Source organism: Oncorhynchus mykiss, chromosome 28 (genome assembly GCF_057628025.1).
Source record: "Oncorhynchus mykiss isolate SJ-2025 chromosome 28, ASM5762802v1, whole genome shotgun sequence".
NCBI lineage: Eukaryota > Metazoa > Chordata > Actinopteri > Salmoniformes > Salmonidae > Oncorhynchus > Oncorhynchus mykiss.
This window is the reverse complement of record NC_143049.1, coordinates 29,696,217-29,717,508: the sequence shown is the minus strand read 5'-3', so window position 1 is coordinate 29,717,508 and position 21,292 is coordinate 29,696,217. Positions and strand designations below refer to the sequence as shown.

Here is a 21,292-nt window from a genome sequence, read left to right as displayed (position 1 = left end):
TGTACTAAAGACCATGTTTCATGTCTCTGGGATTAGAATGCACATTCAGATGGTTAAAATACGTTAATCTGCAACCCATCATTTCAGATAACCAGCGCAATAGTCCGCACTAGATGGAGCAATATAAAACGACATCAGGCCTTATCATAATTTATGCTCAACATTATCGAAACCACTGAAATGTTTTGCTTGTGCATGGATCCATATAAAGACTATTCTGTAATTTACTGCAGCATAGCACACATTTGAGGGACAGTGCCTAGAGCACTGGAACGTCACCTTGGACACAATGATGATGTACAAGACAAACCAAAATACATTGACACACTGTACACATTTATTAAGAATCTAGCAAGTTGTGTTGGCAGCGTTATCATCAAAGATAATGTTTTATTTTCAGCTCTGTAGAAGCTTTATGGATTATGGTTGCCCTAGGGGGGAAAAGTAGCTTTTCAAATTTAGCGACAGAGATCAAATGAGAAAGGTTTCAGGTTAAATTGAGATGTTGTGTTGTAGTTGCTCTAACACTGGAGATGGAGATGGAGATATTTTGGGGGGAGGGTGTGTATATCACAAGGATTGGCATGGTCCAGATTAGTAAGGTTTAGGTTTGAGGCATTGTTTTGAGCAGGCCTATGAATGCTGTCATTACTCAGACTTAGCCGCATCATGTCTAAACAAGCTGCTGTTGTAATCGCCTCTTTAGATGCTCCACCTGAAGAGTTGTATTGGCTCCCTGATCTTATGCTTAGTGGTTTAGGGGGTCTGTATAGGTCATACAAATAATACATGCCACATTGTTATCTTTATCTCCAAGCAGCATCTTACACACGTAGTCCCACGCAGACCCATGAATTAACTCTGTTTTAGAAAACCCTGAATATTAGACATAATCTTAATCTGATAATACAGTATCATCCTGGCTCCCTCTGAATGTCTCTGACAGTTTCAACATGCTGCATACAGCACACAAGCCAGGCACACCTACGAACCAATCCTAGACATCCTAGACATGAGCCTTAACTCAGCTTCCATCACCCCATTTGTCTCCATACAGATGAGTATCCAGGAGTTTGAAATGATTGCAGAGGAGGATGAGAAGTGCCTGCGCAAGAATCGACAGCAGTGCATGAAGGAGATGCACAAGCGTCTCAGCTTTGGCCCTAAGTTTGACAGTGTGGTGGAGTTGGACAGCGCCGAGGCCTTCCTGGAGGTCATTGAGAAGGCGCACCGGCTCACCCTGGTGATCGTACTAATCTACGAGGACGGGGTCAAAGGTTGCGAGGCACTCAACTCCTGCCTGGACTGCCCGGCCACAGAGTACACCAGCAGCAAGTTCTGCCACATCCAGGCGACCGCAACAGGTGCCGGCGAGCGCTTCTCAGACAACGTGCTGCCCACCATTCTGGTGTACAAGGCAGGCAAGCTGCTAGGCAACTTCCTGTCCATGACACAGCACCTCAGTGAGGAGTTCTTCGCTACCGATATCGAGGCGTCCCTCAGCGAGTATGGCCTGCTGCCCGAGAAGGAGTTTGCGACCTGTCCTGATGAGGAGGATGCAGGTGTGGAGGTGGAATAAGGGTCTTAATAGGGTGTCAATGACAGTCAGAGCACATTTCTGAATCTATTAGCCTTCTAGGCTGCTGTAAATGCTATATTTTTAGTTAACAGTATCCACTATCCAGTCAAGACCGTTTAAGTTTATCACAGGCAGCGTACATTCACATCAGCAAAGCTACAGATTTCAGACATCAGCTCAATACTGTATGTGTGTATCACTATGAAATGCTTTTATTCTCTATGTGTGTGAGATTGATAAGTGGATAATATTGCAATCTTTGTTAAAGGTTGTATTGGCGACACAGTATAGGATCCTGCGGTTGGAGTAATGAACCCCCTTTTGGGGGCTTGGGCTTGTTTATCACTATTGACTCAACGTCATTGCATTCTGTGCTATATTTTCATGTTTGAATTCAATAGGTTTAATGTGTTTACCCCCAATCAGTCATTAAAAGCAGTGAAAGTGTTGGTTGGTTTCTCATGAAAGTGTTGGTTGGTTTCTCGGTCTAATTGTTTTATCAATATTAACAAGCCTATAGGGAAATGAATGGGGGTTTTGTATGGATTTTAGATAAACGCTGAAAATAAGTCTGTGGTAACAACAGGCTTAGGAGATGTTATACATTTTGTTCCTTGAAAATCAGCTAATGTAGCTTTTTGTGAATTTCGAAGCATTTATGTAATCAAAACAAGCCCGTAAAGCACTGTACATAATAATTGTTCATAAATTCATAAAGGTCATGTTAACTGACTGATATTATCTGACAGAACAAAACTTTTTAAATACTGTATTCTAAGCCTGTATTAAACTGCAACCTTATTTTCGGCATTTATCCAAAAAACAACGTCCTTCCCCGTAGGAATGGCTGAATGAACCAGAGGTAACTCATTGCTGTTTTGTAGGTCTACAAGCTGGCGAGCTCTATACCGAGCATGACCATACTGTAGCCCTAGGTCATCGCAAAATACTGTAATGAATACCAACGCTCTGAGCACTTCTGATGCATTTCCGTTGTTCGTTGTGCCAGCACTGTGGGTGAGGAGTGGTCCGATAGACATGGTTGTTGGCATGAAGCGTGGGTGGCATGAGGTAACATGTCAGGACAGAGTGGATAGTTTGTGGTTATCTCACATCAGAATATCTTATGATGCCTGAATTAACTGAAAATAACAATTAGCGGGTCCATTTTCCCCATCATAATAAATCATAGAGGGAATTTTAAATATATGCTTCAACATGTTAATTGGACACACACTTACTGTAAGACATTACACCATATTCTATACACATGCTTCTCTGAGAAAATTCTTTATTTCTCTCTATATAATTCTGCTTTACAATTCATTTGAAAATAAATATGCTAAATGATCAATACAGCTTGCATATGCTTGTATAATAATAAATCATGTCAACTCAATTTCATGAAAATGCAATTAAATCAAGCGATTTAGTCACTCCACATAGGACCAGCTGTTGTTGTGTGTGTATCCTGTGTGCCTCCACCACTTGTTGCTCAGGTAGAGCAGCAAGTTGCCCATGGCTAGGAGAGTGATTGCAACACCTATACAACATGGCAACACCTACAAAACACAACGGTATCTGGCTGAGTCAAGAGACAGCTATGTTACATACCTGATGATGCTGATTAATAGGTTGGTTAGGTGTTAGGAATGTCACGAGAGGTGCTTGCCTAGTGGTTCACAAAATAACCACAATACCATTGTCATGGTTCCACCTGTCACCAGAGGGCGGCAGAGACCATCCTAGAGACATTAACGACACTCAGGTGTGTCCTATTTACTTCTGATTTCCCTGTTAAAAGGAGGTGTTTTCTTGTGCAGAAGCCTGTATTATGTGCTGTGTGCGGTTGTCTCCCGAGTGAGTTTTCGAGACTCAGTGTTTGTTGGTCTCCCAGTGTTACTGCGATCCTTCTGTTACCGTTTCTCAGTAAAGTAACATGTTTTTCCTTAACCACTGATTCCTCGTCTGGTCTCGTTACACCTGGGGCTAACCTCACCATGTCACAACCATTACCCTAATCTTTTCGCAATCGATACTTCCTGTACATGCCTTTACATACACAAGCTTCAGTCTTTCTCAATAGCTATTGATATAATGTTAACTCAAATCACGACAGCCAGGAGTTTTTCCCTGGTCATTCAGAGTCGTTGGGTTAAATGCAGAAGACACACTTCAGTTGAATGCATTCAGTTGTACAACAGACTAGGTATCCCCCTTTTCAGTTCCTTTCCTTTCTTCCTCCTGAATTCTGAGGAAATGGTTGTTTGAAGAGAGTATTTCAAACTAAATACCAGCGTAGTACACTATATATACGAAAGTATGTGGGCACCCCTTCAAATTAGTGTATTTGACCATTTTAGCCACAGCCGTTGCTGACAGGTGTATATAATCGAGCATAGAGCCATGCAATCTCCAAAGACAAACATTGGCAGTAGAATACCCTTACTGAAGAGCTCAGTTACTTTTAATGTGTGGCACCATCACATTCCAACATGTCAGTTCCTCAAATTTCTGCCCTGCTAAAGCTGCCCCGGTCAGGAGGAGCAACAACAGCTCAGCCGCGAAGTTGTAGGCCACACAAGCTCAAAGAACGGGACCACCAAGTCCTGAAGTGCGTAAAAATTGTCTGTCCTCTGTTGCAACACTACCGAGTTCCAAACTGCCTATGGAAGCAACGTCAACACAAGAACTGTTCGTCAGGAGCGTCACACTTCACTATCTGGCAGTCCGAAGGACGAATCTAGGTTTGGCGGATGCCCCAATGCATAGTGCCAACTGTAAAGATTGGTGGAGGAAGAATATTGGTCTGGAGCTGCTTTCATGGTTTGGGATTAACCCTTAGTTCCAGTGAAGGGAAATCTTAACGCTGCAACATAGATGATTCTGTGCTTCCAACTTTGTGGCAACGGTATGGGGAAGGCCCTTTCCTGTTTTAGCATGACAATGCCCACATGCTCAAAGCGAGATCCATAGAGAAATGGTTTGTCGAGATCGTTGTGGAAGAACTTGAATGGCCTGCACATACCCCTGACCTCAACCCCATCGACACCTTTGGGATGAATTGGAACGCCGACTGCGAGCAAAGCCTAATCGCCCAACATCAGTGCCCGTCCTCACTAACGCTCTGTGGCTGAATGGAAGTCCCCGCAGAAATGTGCCAACATCTAGTGGAAAGCCTTCCCAGAAGAGTGGAGGTTGTTATGTCGGCAAAGGGGGGACTTTGGAATGAGGTGTTGGACGAGCAGGTGTCCACATACGCTTGGTCATGTGGTGTACATCTTGTATGTTTTGGGGTCTTCAGTCTTCAGAGGGTGTCTTAGGAGGTGCATCAACAGTAGATTTAGCCTTCAGCTACTTCTGAAAAATCATCTTCTCTAGGTCAATCATAGGAGCTTGAAAATCAGACATTTTCAACAATGTCACCCTTACAATCAATGGAAGACAAGTAGAAGTATGGAAATAATAGAAAATGTAGATTCTAAACTCTACAATGATTTAGGAAGCTAAAACAACCCATATGATATCACTTCTTAACCAACATACCAAAAGAAAAACTATTGGTTTGAAGAATTTCAATTATGAGTAACGACCATCATAAGATGTCTTTCCTCACGTGACTGACTAAACCGAAACACAGTTGACAATGAGGTTTCCCCACAACATTGTGTGTCACGGTGGGGAAACCTGATATGTTTCCAAGTAGTCATTGTATGATCTTTCATGAACTATTCACAGGCATGTAGCCTCAGGTTACTGATTGTGACCGTTTCCCTCTGGAATTCCTGTTTCATTCCTCATAGGGAGTAACACTCCTTGCTTTATTGACCCGGTCATTGGAAGATTACACTTGATACTGTGGTAGTCTACATTGTCTATACCAAAACAGAGAATACCCACTTCCTGGATCATGTTTATTATGGCATGTTTGTGTTTTGCTATGGAAAACGAAAATTTGTCTTTCCTATTGGGAAAGTTCAGATAGTACCTCCCTGTTTGACAAGCATAATTTTAACAATCAACTAGCGTAATACTTGTCATTCTTTGAGTTACTTATAATCCAAATTAAACTAACTGTCATGGCGTCCACCTACGTTGACCCCTGACCACCAGTTGTCATGGTAACCCTAACCCACCTAAGAGGGCCTCCTGGGATGTGCCTATGTTGTTCTCGGGCATGTCCCTGTCCAGCATCTCTTTGAGACGGTCACTCACGTCGGACACACACTCGTCACGGAACATGTAGTCACACACACACAGGCCCATGCCGGGCAAGGAGGCAAAAACTCTGCGAGGGAGCACTAGCTGTAAACCAACTGACCCCGCTGAAGAGAGGAGAGCAGAAAAGCATTATTATTATTTTTACCTTTAACTAGGCAATTTAAGAACAAATTCTTATTTTCAATGACGGCCTAGTGGTGGGTTAACTGCCTGTTCAGGGGCAGAACGACAGATTTCTACCTTGAACCTTGTCAGCTCGGGGGTTTGAACTTGCAACCTACCGGTTACTAGTCCAACGCTCTAACCACTAGGCTACCCTGCCGCCCCATTATGTAAACTCTGCAGATTTAAGTATGAGTCATTGTTCAGTGTTTGATTTGTTAGTGTTTGGGGGAATATATACTGTAATGCAGGAGAACAGGTAAATGATGGGACAGTGAGTATTGCGACGACCAGTGAATGGTCAACAGTGTCACCTTGTGGTTGATCTGCATAGCCTAAAATCCAATGCATAGCCTAAAATCCAGAGAACTAATACTGTATCTTTGTCCTCTCTCTCTCTATTAAAATATCTTCCAGGAACATCTCCACTCTGCTGGACATTATGTTCATATTAGTGGTGTAAAATACTTTTGGGGTTATCTGTACTTCACTTTTCATATTTTTGACAACTTCTAATTCACTACATTCTTTTAAAAATTATGTACTTTTTACTCCATACGTTTTCCCTGACACTAAAAAGTACTCGTTACATTTTGAATGCTTAGCAGGACAGGAAAATGGTCCAATTCATACAATTATCAAGAGTGGTCATCTCTACTGCCTCATATCTGGGTAACTCAGGGCTCCCGAGTGGTGCAGTGGCCTAAGGCACTGCATCTCAGTGCTAGAGATGTCACTACAGACACCCTGGTTTGAATCCAGGCCGTATCACAACTGGCCGTGATTGGGAGTCCCATAGGGCCGGGCACAATTGGCCCAGCGTCGCCTGGGTTTGTCCAGTGTAGGCCGTCATTGTAAATAAGAATTTGTTCTTTACTGACTTGCCTAGTTAAATAAAGGTACACTTTTTTAAAATAAATTTGAAAAAACTCACTAAAGCACAAATGCATTGTTTGTAAATGATGTCTGAGTGTAGGAGTGTGCCTCTGGATATCCGTAAATTCAAGAAAAAATGTAATTGTATCGTCTGGTTTGCTTATTAAGATAAAGAATTTGAAATGATTTATACATTTACTTTTGATACTTTACACTGGATGATATCTCTTTTGATGACCTATCACAAAGGCGGCAGGGAGAATGTTCATTCAAAGATGCTAACTGTTGTGGCTCATGCAATGGAATGAATTTTTTGTAATGTCAACAAATCACAGCACAGATTGAAGGGTAAACTTCCTGGTTTTCACTCGCAATGGCTGCCAGTCCACCCACAATGCCACCATTTACTTGAACGGGCATGCCCATTCTATTCATTATATTTCTACAATACACACAAAAAAAAACCCTACTCATGACATTCTTACCAATAGGATAATGATCTGGGCTCGGAACGTCTGCTAAACAGCCTTTACGTTATTTTTCTGAACAGAAAAGCATTGACTTGTAATAAGCAGTAATACGGTCCTACGAACTACACTGTGCCACCAAAAGTAACGCTGTGCTTACCTGCCCTGCCACTAGCTACACTTCATCAGGCATCGTTTTGCCATTGATGAGGCAAAGCCCATCTTCAATCTGCTTTGCCCATGTTTGAAGTTCCTCCTGAAACACACAAGCAAATTATTAGTTTCACTAGAACTAACATTTTAATCCACTGTCCTATTTGAGAATATAAAAAAAGGCAAAGTGAGCTCTGCTAAAGAGGAACTCACTAGGCATTTCCTAAAATGTACTGTTTATTCATCTCTCATTTAGTGATGTAATGCTGACACACTTAATAAAGGTGTTTTAATAAGGGTGTTATAAACATTCATATGGAGCTATAACAATAGATCAGGTAATAGTATCCAATATAACCTCCATCACCTTCACACACTTTTCCATGTCCTGTGGAAAGACATGCATCTCTAACATGGGGAACAGCAGGTCCAGTTTCACTGAACATGTAAACATTGGCCACGAAGTACACCCCCACCACTGGTACTTCCAATCAGCAGGCTTGGCTCTGAAATCACCAATCAGAATAAAGTTAAGGCTTGTAGTATTTCCAGGGCTGAATTTGAATACAGAAAAGAGAAAGTAGAGGAAAATTGACCGCTTTAAAAAGGCCATACTGTCACACATATTAACTCATCTTGGGATCTCGAACATCAAATGTTCAGCAAACGGCTCTGAGAATGATACAAATGTTTTCCAATGCTAAGGCTTCTCCTTGCATCAAGCACACCACACAACTCGGCAAAGATGTCACCACCTTCATCAGGGACTTTAGTGAGACCATTGTTCATCATTTACTGTCTTTGGGCAGTAAATAGATGATGCAATTGAGACCAATTTGGGCAGATGTGAAGCGTGACCTCAGTAACATCCTCCTTTGTGAGACTCCATATTCGTCACTTGGATATGTGCTTTCCCACTGCAAAGATCAACAACTAAAAACACACTCTAGTTTTAAGAAGCCCACTTTCTAGTAATGCAGTTCCTGTTATTAAAATGCATGATCTCTCTATATATAATAATACTCAGATGGATTTAGGCTTTTGAAACATTATTATTATTGCCCCAGCTTTAGTTTGTGTCATGCTTAACTGTCTCAATGTATTTTGAGTCTCTTTGGGCAGCTCAGGTGGGGTGACAAGAAATATACCAAAAACTGAGAAACCTCCCTGTAACACCCGGGAAACCTTCAGAAAACCTACATTACTACATAATTAAACATTATTACAGAGTGAGACAGAGATATAAGTAATTGCTCACAGTGCTAAAACTGTGTCATGTTATGTGAACTAACTATAAGAGCTGACATTTTCATTTTAAAAGTTGCATTATTATTATTGTATAAAATGCACTATTGTCATTATCTAGCTGTCTGGCATGCTCAGTGACCCCGTCCAAGTCCAGGTGGTCCAGTGAGATCCCAGCTCTCCTGCTGACAGATGGAGACCCCAGTCCCTCTGTGTCCTTCTGAGGTGTCCTCATAGTCAGCACCACAAAGTCTCTCTGGGATGAACTCTGACAGAGGGGACTAGGATGTCCTACTTAAGAGTGGTTAGAAGTCCTACCAGGAGTTTTTCTGAGTCCCGTGACCTGAATAAGAAAAACTCTGGGCCCTCTGTAAAAAGTAAGCTATTTTCTGGTCAAATTGTGTGCTCACTAGACACCAAACTGAAGAAGAAAAAACAGACTAAACCAACTTTCCAGCTGAAATAATAAATGTAATAAAAATATAGATTCAATTATTATATATATTTATTTTTTTCCGATTTTTCAAGGGGTGCTGCACCCCTCAGCACCCCTACTTCCCATGGCTGTGTAAACATGAATATAAACTACATTTATTTGCAGACGATCTCCTGATATACCCAATCAATATGGAAAACTCAATACCCCCTTGTTTAAAATATTTTCTGAATACTCTAAAATCAGAGGATATAAAATTAACGTGGTTAAACTTAAATAATGCCAATAGGAAAAATAATAACTCATGATCTACAGCAATCCTTTAAGTGGACCATGAAAAAAATGAAATACTTATGATGCTTAATATAAGTGACATCTGTCACGTCCTGACCTTAGAGAGCCTTTTTATGTCTCTATTTGGTTTGGTCAGGGTGTGACTTGGGTGGGCATTCTATGTTCTGTTTTCTATGTTTTTGTATTTCTATGTTTTGGCCGGGTATGGTGCTGTCTATCGTTGTCTCTGATTGGGAATCATACTTAGGCAGCCTTTTTCCTTTCTGTCATTGTGGGAAGTTGTCTTTGTTAGGGGCACTATAGCCTTTGTAAGCAGCAAGGTCGTTTTTGTTATTTCTTGTTTTGTTGGTGACATTTTAACGCTGCACCTTGGTCTCATTCTGACGACGGCCGTGACAACATCAAACAACAAATATTTAAAGATAACTTTATCCCATTATTCAACAATATGAAAACAGATCTAATTAAATGGAACAATTTTCCCAAAAATCTTACAGGTAGAATAAACCTGTTCAGAATGGCATGGCTCCCAAATCTATTCCCGGTAATACCAGTTACCCCACCGAAGACATTCTTTAAAAAAGTATACTCGTCATAACAGACTTTATATGGGAAAATAAAACTCATAGAAGAAAAGGAAAGTTTCACATCTCCCCAAGTCTGAGGGTGGTTTTAACCTCGCAGACGTGGAATTGTATCAACACGCAGTGGCGTGTATTCCTAGATGCCAAGGGAAGCCAAGGCTTCTCCAAAAATGGACAAAACCCCCCTACAAAAAACACATATCATTTATTTTTTTCATCATCTCTCTGTGTTTCATAATTTTCCTTCAATTTGCAAGAGTCTGAATGTATCTCACAGGAGAAAGCATCCGAGCGAGAGAAAACAGCGCCCCACTGTCTCAGTATGTGTAGGCCATCTACGTATCTGACACTCCTCTGGTCAAAAAGTGTATTGCATTGTTGCCACCTGTAGCATTGAACGCAAAGGAAGCCAGCGAGTATTTGGCCTCCCTTGATAAAAAAATGGTATAAAATAATAGCCAATCAGCATTGAGCTAAACTGAGTGAGCTCAATTGTGAATGGCCCTGGCGCACTAAAATAAATTGTCAAGGGAAGCCAGTTTGGATATGGCTTCACTCCTATCACATGGCATAGAGAGCATACATCATTGACAGACAATTTGAATTGTTGCATCTCATTATGTTGATGTCCTCAGGTACTTAGCTAGCTAGCTAAAATTGGCCCTTTCCTAAATTAGCTATGGATGGAGATAGGGATTTGGACTTGTGGTTTTACTTAATTATCTGTACTGGCCAATGGTTGTTACTGGCGATTCTGATCTAACCATAAATTCATACATTGTGCCCCTTGCCCGAGAGGATGGAAGTTCAACATGTAACGCTAGCTAGATGTAGAAGGCTAATGTTAACTAGCTAACGTTGCCCATGAAAGGAAGTTAGGCTAGCGAGCAAGCATTTTAGCCAGGTAGCCTAGGACAACAAAAAATAAAAGCGTGTACTTTATAACAGAGTCATAGACCGTTTCGTCAACATGAAAGAGAGGAGGATGGCATTGGCGTTCCTCTACAAGTAGGGTGAATCAACATGGTTTTTCTATTTGCACGAATGCATCCACACACACACACACACACACACACACACACACTCACATACACACAGAAATAAGAATCATGGAAAGCCACATCATATTTAGCTTACGTTGTTTGAACTAAATTGTTTTTGGTATATTTTAGTTGTCACTGTACTAGACTAAGCAGAGGTGATTTGATGATATTGAAGTGGGGGTCTTGGCTTCTCCAGTGATTTTACCCACGCACCGCTACTGTCAACTCGCCACCCAAGGCTTTTACTTGAGACATACACTGAGTGCACAAAACATTAGGAACAACTGGTCTTTTCATGACATAGACTGGCCAGGTGAATCCAGGTGAAAGCTATGATCCCTTATTGATGTTACTTGTTTAATCCACTTCAATCAGTGTAAATTAAGGGGAGGAGATAGGTTTAAAAAAGCCTTGAGACAATTGAGACATGGATTGCGTGTGTGCCATTCAGAGAGTGAATGGGCCAGACAAAAGATTGAAGTGCCTTTAAATGGGGTATGGTAGTAAGTGCCAGGCACACCGCTTTGAAAGGGTCAAGAACTGCAACGCTGCTGGGTTTTTCACGTTCAACAGTTTCCTGTGTGTATCAAGAATGGTCCAACACCTAAGGGACATCCAGACAACTTGACAACTGTGGGAAGCATTGGAGTCAACATTGGCCAGCATCCGTGTGGAACGCTTTAGACACCTTGTAGATTCCATGCCCCGACAAATTGAAGCTGTTCTGAGGGCAAAAGGGTGTGCAATTCAATATTAGGAGTGTGTTCCTAATATTTTGTACACTCAGTGTATTGTTAAATGCACTAAAGAGGAACAATGGGTACATATTGTTTTCAAAGGATAAAGCTAAGAACATTAACATAATAAGAACACCATAGCAATATGGAAGAAAATGAAACATTCTACAAGAATCAATATCACTCCCAAAAAACACACCCCTATGGAACAATTCTTGGATAGCTTTTCAGAGCAACAACATCTCCACCCCGCTGATCCTCAACACTGGGGCCCCACAAGGGTGCGTTCTGAGCCCTCTCCTGTACTCCCTGTTCACCCACGACTGCGTGGCCACGCACGCCTCCAACTCAATCATCAAGTTTGCGGACGACACAACAGTGGTATGCTTGATTACCAACAACGACGAGACGGCCTACAGGGAGGAGGTGAGGGCCCTCGGAGTGTGGTGTCAGGAAAATAACCTCACACTCAACGTCAACAAAACTAAGGAGATGATTATGGACTTCAGGAAACAGCAGAGGGAACACCCCCCTATCCACATCGATGGAACAGTAGTGGAGAGGGTAGCAAGTTTTAAGTTCCTCGGCATACACATCACAGACAAACTGAATTGGTCCACCCACACAGACAGCATCGTGAAGAAGGCGCAGCAGCACCTCTTCAACCTCAGGAGGCTGAAGAAATTCGGCTTGTCACCAAAAGCACTCACAAACTTCTACAGATGCACAATCGAGAGTATCCTGGCGGGCTGTATCACCGCCTGGTACGGCAACTGCTCCGCCCACAACCGTAAGGCTCTCCAGAGGGTAGTGAGGTCTGCACAACGCATCAATGGGGGAAAACTACCTGCCCTCCAGAACACCTACACCACCCGATGTTACAGGAAGGCCATAAAGATCATCAAGGACAACAACCACCCGAGCCACTGCCTGTTCACCCCGCTATCATCCAGAAGGCGAGGTCAGTACAGGTGCGTGCATCAAAGCTGGGACCGAGAGACTGAAAAACAGCTTCTATCTCAAGGCCATCAGACTGTTAAACAGCCACCACTAACATTGAGTGGCTGCTGCCAACACACTGACTCAACTCCAGCCACTTTAATAATTGATGGGAAATGAAGTAAAATATATCACTAGCCACCTTAAACAATGCTACCTAATATAATGTTTACATACCCTACATTATTAATCTCATATGTATACGTATATACTGTACTCTATATCATCTACTGCATCTTTATGTAATACATGTATCACTAGCCACTTTAACTATGCCACTTTGTTTACATACTCATCTCATATGTATATACTGTACTCGATACCATCTACTGTATGTTGCCTATGCCGCTCTGTACCATCACTCATTCATATATCTTTATGTACATATTATTTATCCCCTTACACTTGTGTGTATAAGACAGTAGTTTTGGAATTGTGAGTTAGATTACTTGTTGGTTATTACTGCATTGTCGGAACTAGAAGCACAAGCATTTCGCTACACTTGCATTAACATCTGCTAACCATGTGTATGTGACAAATAAAATTTGATTTGATTTGATTTAGAATTCACAATAAACTGGTCCACAAAGAAAAAATTAAAGTCATAGAAACCATAAATGACTTGGTAATAGGAAATACATTTAATTCAATTACAGAATTAAAAAGCAATTTTGGACTGACCTATGTAGATATTTTCAAATACATGTCACTTAAGTTTCATATCACGAATATGTGATTTGAAATCATTTGGACATCAGAGCTATGTGGAGGGAATCCTATTTGTGTCACAACTTCCTCCGAAGTTGGTTGTCTTATCTTCCCACACACCTGGCATTGTAGCCGTGCATAATTGGCCGACTCCCACCACAGTAAAGGAGGTGCAGCGGTTTCTTGTGTTTGCCAATTACTATCAGAGGTTTATCCGGGGTTTTTGTCAGGTAGCGGCTCCCATTACATCACTGCTGAAGGGGTGGCCCGGTGAGTTTTCAGTGGTCGGCTGAGGCGGACAGGGCTTTTGGTCACTTGAGGGCTCTGTTTACCTCGGCTCTTCTGCTGGCCCATCCGGATCCCTCTTTGGCGTTCATAGTGGAGGTGGATGCGTCCGAGGCTGGTATAGGAGCTGTGCTCTCTCAGCGCTCGGGTACGCGCTGAGAGAGCACGAAACTATGACGTGGGGGACCGGGAGCTGTTGGCTGTAGTAAAGGCTCTGAAGGCGTGGAGACATTGGCTTGAGGTGGCTAAACACCCTTTTCTCATCTGGACTGACCACCACAATCTGGAGTACATCCGGGCAGCGAGGAGACTGAACCCTCGCCAGGCTCACCCGTTTTGTGTTCACTCTGTCCTAAAGACCAGGCTCCCAGAACGTGAAGGCAGACGCATTGTCCCGGCTGTATGACACAGAGGAGCAGCCCATGGTTCCCAGTCCAATACTCCCAGCCTCCTGCGCCGGTAGTGTGGGAGCTGGACACGGACATTGAGCAGGCATTACGTGCAGAGCCCGCTCCTGTCCAGTGTCCTGCTGGGTGTCTGTACGTCCCGTCTGCTCTCCGTGACCGGTTGATCTATTGGGCCCACACGTCACCCTCCTCTGGGCATCCTGGGATCGGTCGGACAGTGCACTGTTTGAGCAGGAGGTACTGGTGGCCTACCTTGGCTAAGGACGTGAGAGTTTATGTTTCCTCCTGCTTGGTGTGCGCCCAGTGTAAGGCTCCTAGGCACCTGCCCAGAGGGACAGCCACAAAGACAGTCATAATTATAGCTAAAAAAATCATAAGACATTGTAAGCCATACTTATCAGGACATTTCTAGTAAGACCTTTTGCTAAGGCACAGTCGTTAAGGCAACCACTGACCAATACCTATAAGCTACAACCTTGTTCGGGCGGCGTTCGGCCATCATCGGCCCACTTTTCATTTTCCATTTGTTTTGTCTTATCTCCCCACACACCTGGTTTCAATTCCATTATTCATTCCACAACAGCCTTGGTCGCACCTGTCGGTGGATTTTCTTACCGATCTCCCCGCTCACAGGGTAGCACCGCGATCCTGGTCGTTGTGGATCGGTTCTCCTAGTCCTGTCGTCTCCTCCCTCTGCCCGGTCTCCCTACGGCCCTACAGACTGCAGAGGCCTTGTTTACGCACGTCTACCGGCACTATGGGGTGGCTGAGGATATAGTGTCTGATCAAGGTCCCCAGTTCACGTCTAGGGTCTGGAAGGCGTTCATGGAACGTCTGGGGGTCTCGATCAGCCTTACTTCGGGGTTTCACCCCGAGAGTAATGGGCAGGTGGAGAGAGTAAACCAGGATGTGGGCAGGTTTCTGCGGTCATATTGCCAGGACCGGCCGGGGGAGTGGGCGGCGTTCGTGCCATGGGCCGAGATGGCACAGAACTCGCTTCGCCACTCCTCCACTAACCTCTCTCCCTTCCAGTGCATACTGGGGTACCAGCCGGTTCTGGCGCCTTGGCATCAGAGTCAGACCGAGGCTCCTGCGATGGATGACTGGTTCAGGCGCGCGGAGTAGACATGGGAAGCTGCCCGTGTTCACCTTCAGCAGGCCGTGCTGCGCCAAAAAAAAGAATGCAGACAGTCACCGCAGTGAGGCCCCGGTGTTGGTTCCTCTCCTTGTTCGGGCGGCGTTCGGCCATCATCGGTCCACTTTTCATTTTCCATTTGTTTTGTCTTATCTTCCCACACACCTGGTTTCAATTCCATCATTACATGTTGTGTATTTAACCCTCTGTTTCCCCCATGTCCTTGTCCGGAATTGTTTGTTGTAAGTGCATGTGCACGTTTATCTGGTGTGCGACGGGTTGATACCCATTGATTGTTTGTTCTGTTTCCGGTGATTTTTATTATTAAACTGCTCCGTTGTAAACACAGTTTTTGCTCTCCTGCGCCTGACTTTTCTGCCGCCAGTACGCACCCCTTACAATTTGATTCAGAAAATTATACTAATATGATAGATAAGATATACAAAACCTTGCAGAGAGCCTCTCGAACCAATAATTAAAAAGAAGAGATGTTGATTGGCACAAGACGGAGGGAGTGTTTGAACATAACTAACAAAATTACAGTTCAAGAAAATGTTTGCTTAATCCAGTATAAACGAATGTATAGAATGTATTATACAAGACAACAACATTCACAAATTCTACAGTACAATGGCAGAATCATGTCTTAAGTGTAAAACGGACAATGACTCAATAATTCAGGCCTTCTGGGAGTGCGATAAAGTCCAAAAGTTGTGGGCAGAGTTAGAATGTTGGCTGTCAGAAGGTTTACATTTTTTATTTTTTTTGAATTTTACCCCTTTTTCTCCCCAATTTCGTGGTATCCAATTGTTGTAGTAGCTACTATCTTGTCTCATCGCTACAACTCCCGTACGGGCTCGGGAGAGACGAAGGTTGAAAGTCATGCGTCCTCCGATACACAACCCAACCAAGCCGCACTGCTTCTTAACACTGCAGGCATCCAACCCGGAAGCCAGCCGCACCAATGCGCCGGAGGAAACACCGTGCACCTGGCCACCTTGGTTAGCGCACACTGCGCCCAGCCCGCCACAGGAGTCGCTGGTGTGCGATGAGACAAGGACACCCCTACCGACCAAGCCCTCCCTAACCCGGGCGACGCTAGGCCAATTGTGCGTCGCCCCACGGACCTCCCGGTCGCGGCCGGTTACGACAGAGCCTGGGCGCGAACCCAGGAACTCTGATGGCACAGCTGCGCCACCCGGGAGGCCCCCCGAAGGTTTACAATTTAAGATGACTTTTAATGTGTCTATCTGCATATTTCAGGGTGCGGTGAGATCCCCAATGGGTTGGACCATACTTTTCTCATCAATCATTTAAAAAAAACTTTTACTTAAACTGTAAATTAAATTATCAAATTCTTTATTATTTTAAAAAACATTGTGTCTACAGAGAGAAATATAATAGTGCAATTTGGAGCCATATTGCATAGTGTCAGAAGCACTGGAAACGCCCAAAGTATGAAGAATGAGAGGGCATGTTGGAGTGAGAGAAATGGGATGGGCATGGATCGGGTGGGAACATGTTGGTTTGAGTAGGTGTGATGTCATTGATGTTTGTTGGAATTTGTGTGCGTTTGTCTATTGTATACTGTCTATGTATGTTTTCTGATTTTTGAAAATTAAAATAAAATCTTAAATAATAATAAAATAAAACAGGTAGGGACTGCCTGAAGTGGTACTTTTCGTTTTCCATTACAAAGCGTTTTGCTACGATGTGTGACCCTGACACCTATTAGGGAATGACGCATAGATCCATGATATGTGAACCTTTCCTGGCCAATGAGAAGTCCTGTGACACAAAATGCACGGAGATTGGACAGATATTTCACCACCACACCCTCCACTATGTAGTCTCTGCCCATTCTAATGACAGAATGAAGACGGAGAAAGGCAGCAAGAGAACTTTTGCTTTCTCTTCAATCATGAAGCCCTGCAAGTTATATTCAGAAGCTGTGAAACACAACATTTTCCAAAATATCACAGTAGTTTATTTCATATAACTAATGGACAGTACTTCAGCAGAAATTAACGTTATAGTTAGCTAGCTCAGTCTGGCATGACACGTTACATTAGTGGATGGAAAGGTAACTTGGTTTTCAAAAAAACACATATCATCTAGAGGTTTGACAATCACACAGAGGTGTAAGATTGTATCCTTATGAGTTCAGCCCAAATGTATAAAAATGTAGGCTTAAATTTGTTGTTATAACGTTAGCTACCTGGTTGACATGAGTGGTTACTTCATGAACAGTTCCAGCAGCAAATTAATATGGTTGTCACTAATTAACACAGCCACAAAGACAGTCATAATTAACCCCACCCATTTCTACAATTATTATTTTTAAAATCAGATTTTAACCTATAGTGACACCCCATCCCGTGAACGGGACCGTTATCATCATCTGACACTTATTAGCATAACGCAATGGACATAAATCTTCCTAGAAAATATTCCTATTCATGAAAATCACAAGTGAAATATATTGGAACACAGCTTAGCCTTTTGTTAATCACCCTGTCGTCTCAGATTTTCAAAATATGCTTTACAGCCAACACTAGACAAGCATTTGTGTAAGTTTATCATAGCCTAGCATAGCATTATGCCTTGCTAGCAGCAGGCAAACTTGTCACGGAAATCAGAAAAGCAATCAAATTAAATTGTTTACCTTTGATGAACTTCGGATGTTTTCACTCACGAGACTCCCAGGTAGACAGCCAAAGTAAATTTTTTCCCAAAATATTATTTTTGTAGGCGAAATAGCTCCAGTTTGTTCTTCACATTTGGCTGAGAAATCGCCCGCCAAAAGATATATTCCAAATTAGCTCCATAATATCGACAGAAACATGGCAAACGTTGTTTAGAATCCATCCTCAATGTGTTTTTCTAATATCTATTCGATAATATATCCGTCGGGACAATTTGTTTTTCACTAGGACCGATTGGAATAATGGCTACCTCTGTATTTTACGCGAGAATCTCTCTCGGAGCCACCATGTGACCACTTACGCAATGTGGCCGCCTATGGCTATTCTTGAACAGAAATGCGTAAAACTACGTCACAATGCTGTAGACACCTTGGGGAATACGTAGAAAGCGTAAGCTCGTTGATGGTACATTCACAGCTGAATAGGGAGTCATTGGAACGCAGCGCTCTCAAAACCTGGGGCACTTCAAGATTGGATTTTTCTCAGGCTTTCGCCTAAAACATCAGTTCTGTTATACTCACAGAAAATATCTTTACAGTTTTGGAAACGTTAGAGTGTTTTCTATCCAAAGCTGTCAATTATATGCATATTCTAGCATCTTTTCCTGACAAAATATCCCGTTTAAAACGGGAACGTTTTTTTTCCAAGAGGTTTTAAACCTAACCACACTGCTAATATTATGCCTAAACTTAAATAAGGGACCAAATTTGCGGACAACAGAGAGGAAAAGACGAAGCGAGAGGGTCTACTCCGCCCAAAATCTGTCTACGAAATAAAACCATTAGAGAGGAATTGTATGCAAGTCAATGGGAGTGTCGATTTTGGTCAGCACAAATGTAATTACTAATTTGTTATTGTGAGGCGTATTTGATCGAATAAACGTTTAGTTATGGTTAGGCTGTTATGAATACACTGACATAAGTGGACACACCTGATATTTCGGCAACTTTGAAAAAAACGACTTCATATCAGAGATGGGAATAACTTGTTTTCTGTAATACTCTATTGAAATCGTTACATTAAGTACTTTCGAGGAAAATAGGCAGGTGCCGCGTTCAAAACAACGGGGAACTCGAAAGTATCCGACAATCGTGCGTTCAAAACTGGGAACTGAATAAAAACGAGCTCCGACTTGGAAAAATCTATTTGAACGATCATCCAACTCGGAATTCCAACTCGGGAACTCTGGCCGCTTCCTAGAGCTCCGATTTTTTTAGACATTCTAACTGTTGTGAACGCTCGGAAGTCAGAGATTTCCCAGTTGTTTTGAACGCGGCAATACCCTGCCTTTTAGAAGGGATTGTGTGACGATTAGTTTAGCAACCACGTGACGCAACCTGCCAACGTGAAAGCGATTGGTCAATTGTCTGTTGGACGGGGCGTTGATTCCCATTCATTGGCCACTATCGCCTCTAAATTGTACACCGTAAACCTTAAACCCTAACCTTTACCCCTAACTTTAACTCTTACCTAACCTTAACCGTTGTCCACTTAAATTGGGCGACGTCCCAACGATACGTTTAGATGGTTGCAACCCCTATTACCAGCCTGTTCAACCTCTCTTTTGTATTGTCCAAGATCCCTAAAGATTGGAAAGCTGCCGCGGTCTTCCCTCTCTTTCCTAGGGGGTGACACCTTAGACCCAAACTGTTACAGACCTATATCCATCCTGCCCTGCCTATCTAAAGTCTGTGAAAGCCAAGTTAATAAACAGATCACTGACCATTTCGAATCCCACCATACCTTCTCCGCTGTGCAATCTGGTTTCCGAGCAGGTCACGGGTGCACCTCAGCCACGCTCAAGGTACTGAACGATATCATAACCGCCATCAATAAAAGACAGTACTGTGCAGCCGTCTTCATCGACCTGGCCAAGGCTTTCTGTCAATCACTGTATTCTTATCGGCAGACTCAATGGCCTTGGTTTTTCTAATGACTGCCTTGCCTGGTTCACCAACTACTTTGCAGACAGAGTTCAGTGTGTCAAATCGGAGGGCATGTTGTCCGGACCTCTGGCAGTCTTTATGGGGGTACCACAGGGTTCAATTCTCGGGCCGACTCTTTTCTCTGTATATATCTCTGTATATATCAATGATGTCGCTCTTGCTGCAGGCAAGATCCACCTCTACGCAGACGACACCATTCTGTATACTTCTGGCCCTTCCTTGGACACTGTGCTAACTAACCTCCAAATGAGCTTCAATGCCATACAACACTCCTTCCGTGGCCTCCAACTGCTCTTAAACGCTAGTAAAACCAAATGCATGCTTTTCAACCGTTCGCTGCCCGCACCTGCCCACCCGACTAGCATCATCCACCTGGACGGTTCCGACCTAGAATATGTGGACAACTATAAATACCTAGGTGTCTGGTTAGACTGTAAAATCTCGTTCCAGACTCATATTAAACATCCCCAATCCAAAATCAAATCTAGAATCGGCTTTCTATTTCGCAACAAAGCCTCCTTCACTCACACCGCCAAACTTACCCTAGTAAAACTGACTATCCTACCGATCCTCAACTTTGGCGATGTCATCTACAAAATAGCTTCCAATACTCTACTCAGCAAACTGGATGCAGTCTATCACAGTGCCATCCGTTTTGTTACCAAATCACCTTATACCACCCACTACTGCGACCTGTATGCTCTAGTCGGCTGGCCCTCGCTACATATTCGTCACCAGACCCACTGGCTCCAGGTCATCTATAAGTCTATGCTAGGTAAAGCTCTGCCTTATCTCAGTTCACTGGTCACGATAACAACACCCACCCGTAGCACACGTTCCAGCAGGTATATCTCACTGATCATCCCTAAAGCCAACACCTCGTTTGGCCGCCTTTCCTTCCAGTTCTCTGCTGCCAGTGACTGGAACGAATTGCAAAAATCACTGAAGTTGTACACTTTTATTTCCCTCACCAACTTTAAACATTAACTATCCGAGCAGCTAACCGATCGCTGCAGCTGAACATAGCCCATCTGTAAATAGCCCACTCAATCTACCTACCTCATCCCCATACTGTTTTTATTTTATTTACTTTTATTCTCTTTTGCACACCAGTATCTCTACTTGCACATCATCTGCTCATTTATCACTCCAGTGTTAATCTGCTAAATTGTAACTATTCGCTCCTATGGCCTATTTATTGCCTCCCTCCTCATGCCTTTTGCACACACTGTATATACTTTCTTATTGCTACTGTGTCATTGACTTGTTTATTGTGTTATTGGCTTGCTTATTGTTTACTCCATGTGTAA

At 43.0% G+C, this 21,292-nt stretch overlaps 1 protein-coding gene and 1 pseudogene across 1 annotated transcript; one reads left to right on the top strand and one right to left on the bottom strand.

Annotated features, from left to right (window-relative positions):
* The first annotated feature begins 890 nt into the window (after positions 1-890).
* On the top strand, positions 891-2,989 carry LOC110508863 (phosducin). Its single transcript, XM_090224999.1, has one exon. It carries the CDS (start codon positions 1,013-1,015, stop codon positions 1,577-1,579), a length of 567 nt encoding a protein of 188 aa, XP_090081125.1. The 5' UTR covers positions 891-1,012; the 3' UTR covers positions 1,580-2,989.
* Positions 2,990-3,012: 23 nt separating this feature from the next.
* On the bottom strand, positions 3,013-17,192 carry LOC110508210 (protein odr-4 homolog; annotated as a pseudogene).
* Positions 17,193-21,292: the final 4,100 nt, after the last annotated feature.

Coding starts and splice junctions, on each gene's coding strand:
- LOC110508863 (XM_090224999.1), top strand. CDS start 1,013: ATGAGCCTTAACTCAGCTTCCATCACCCCATTTGTCTCCATACAGATG.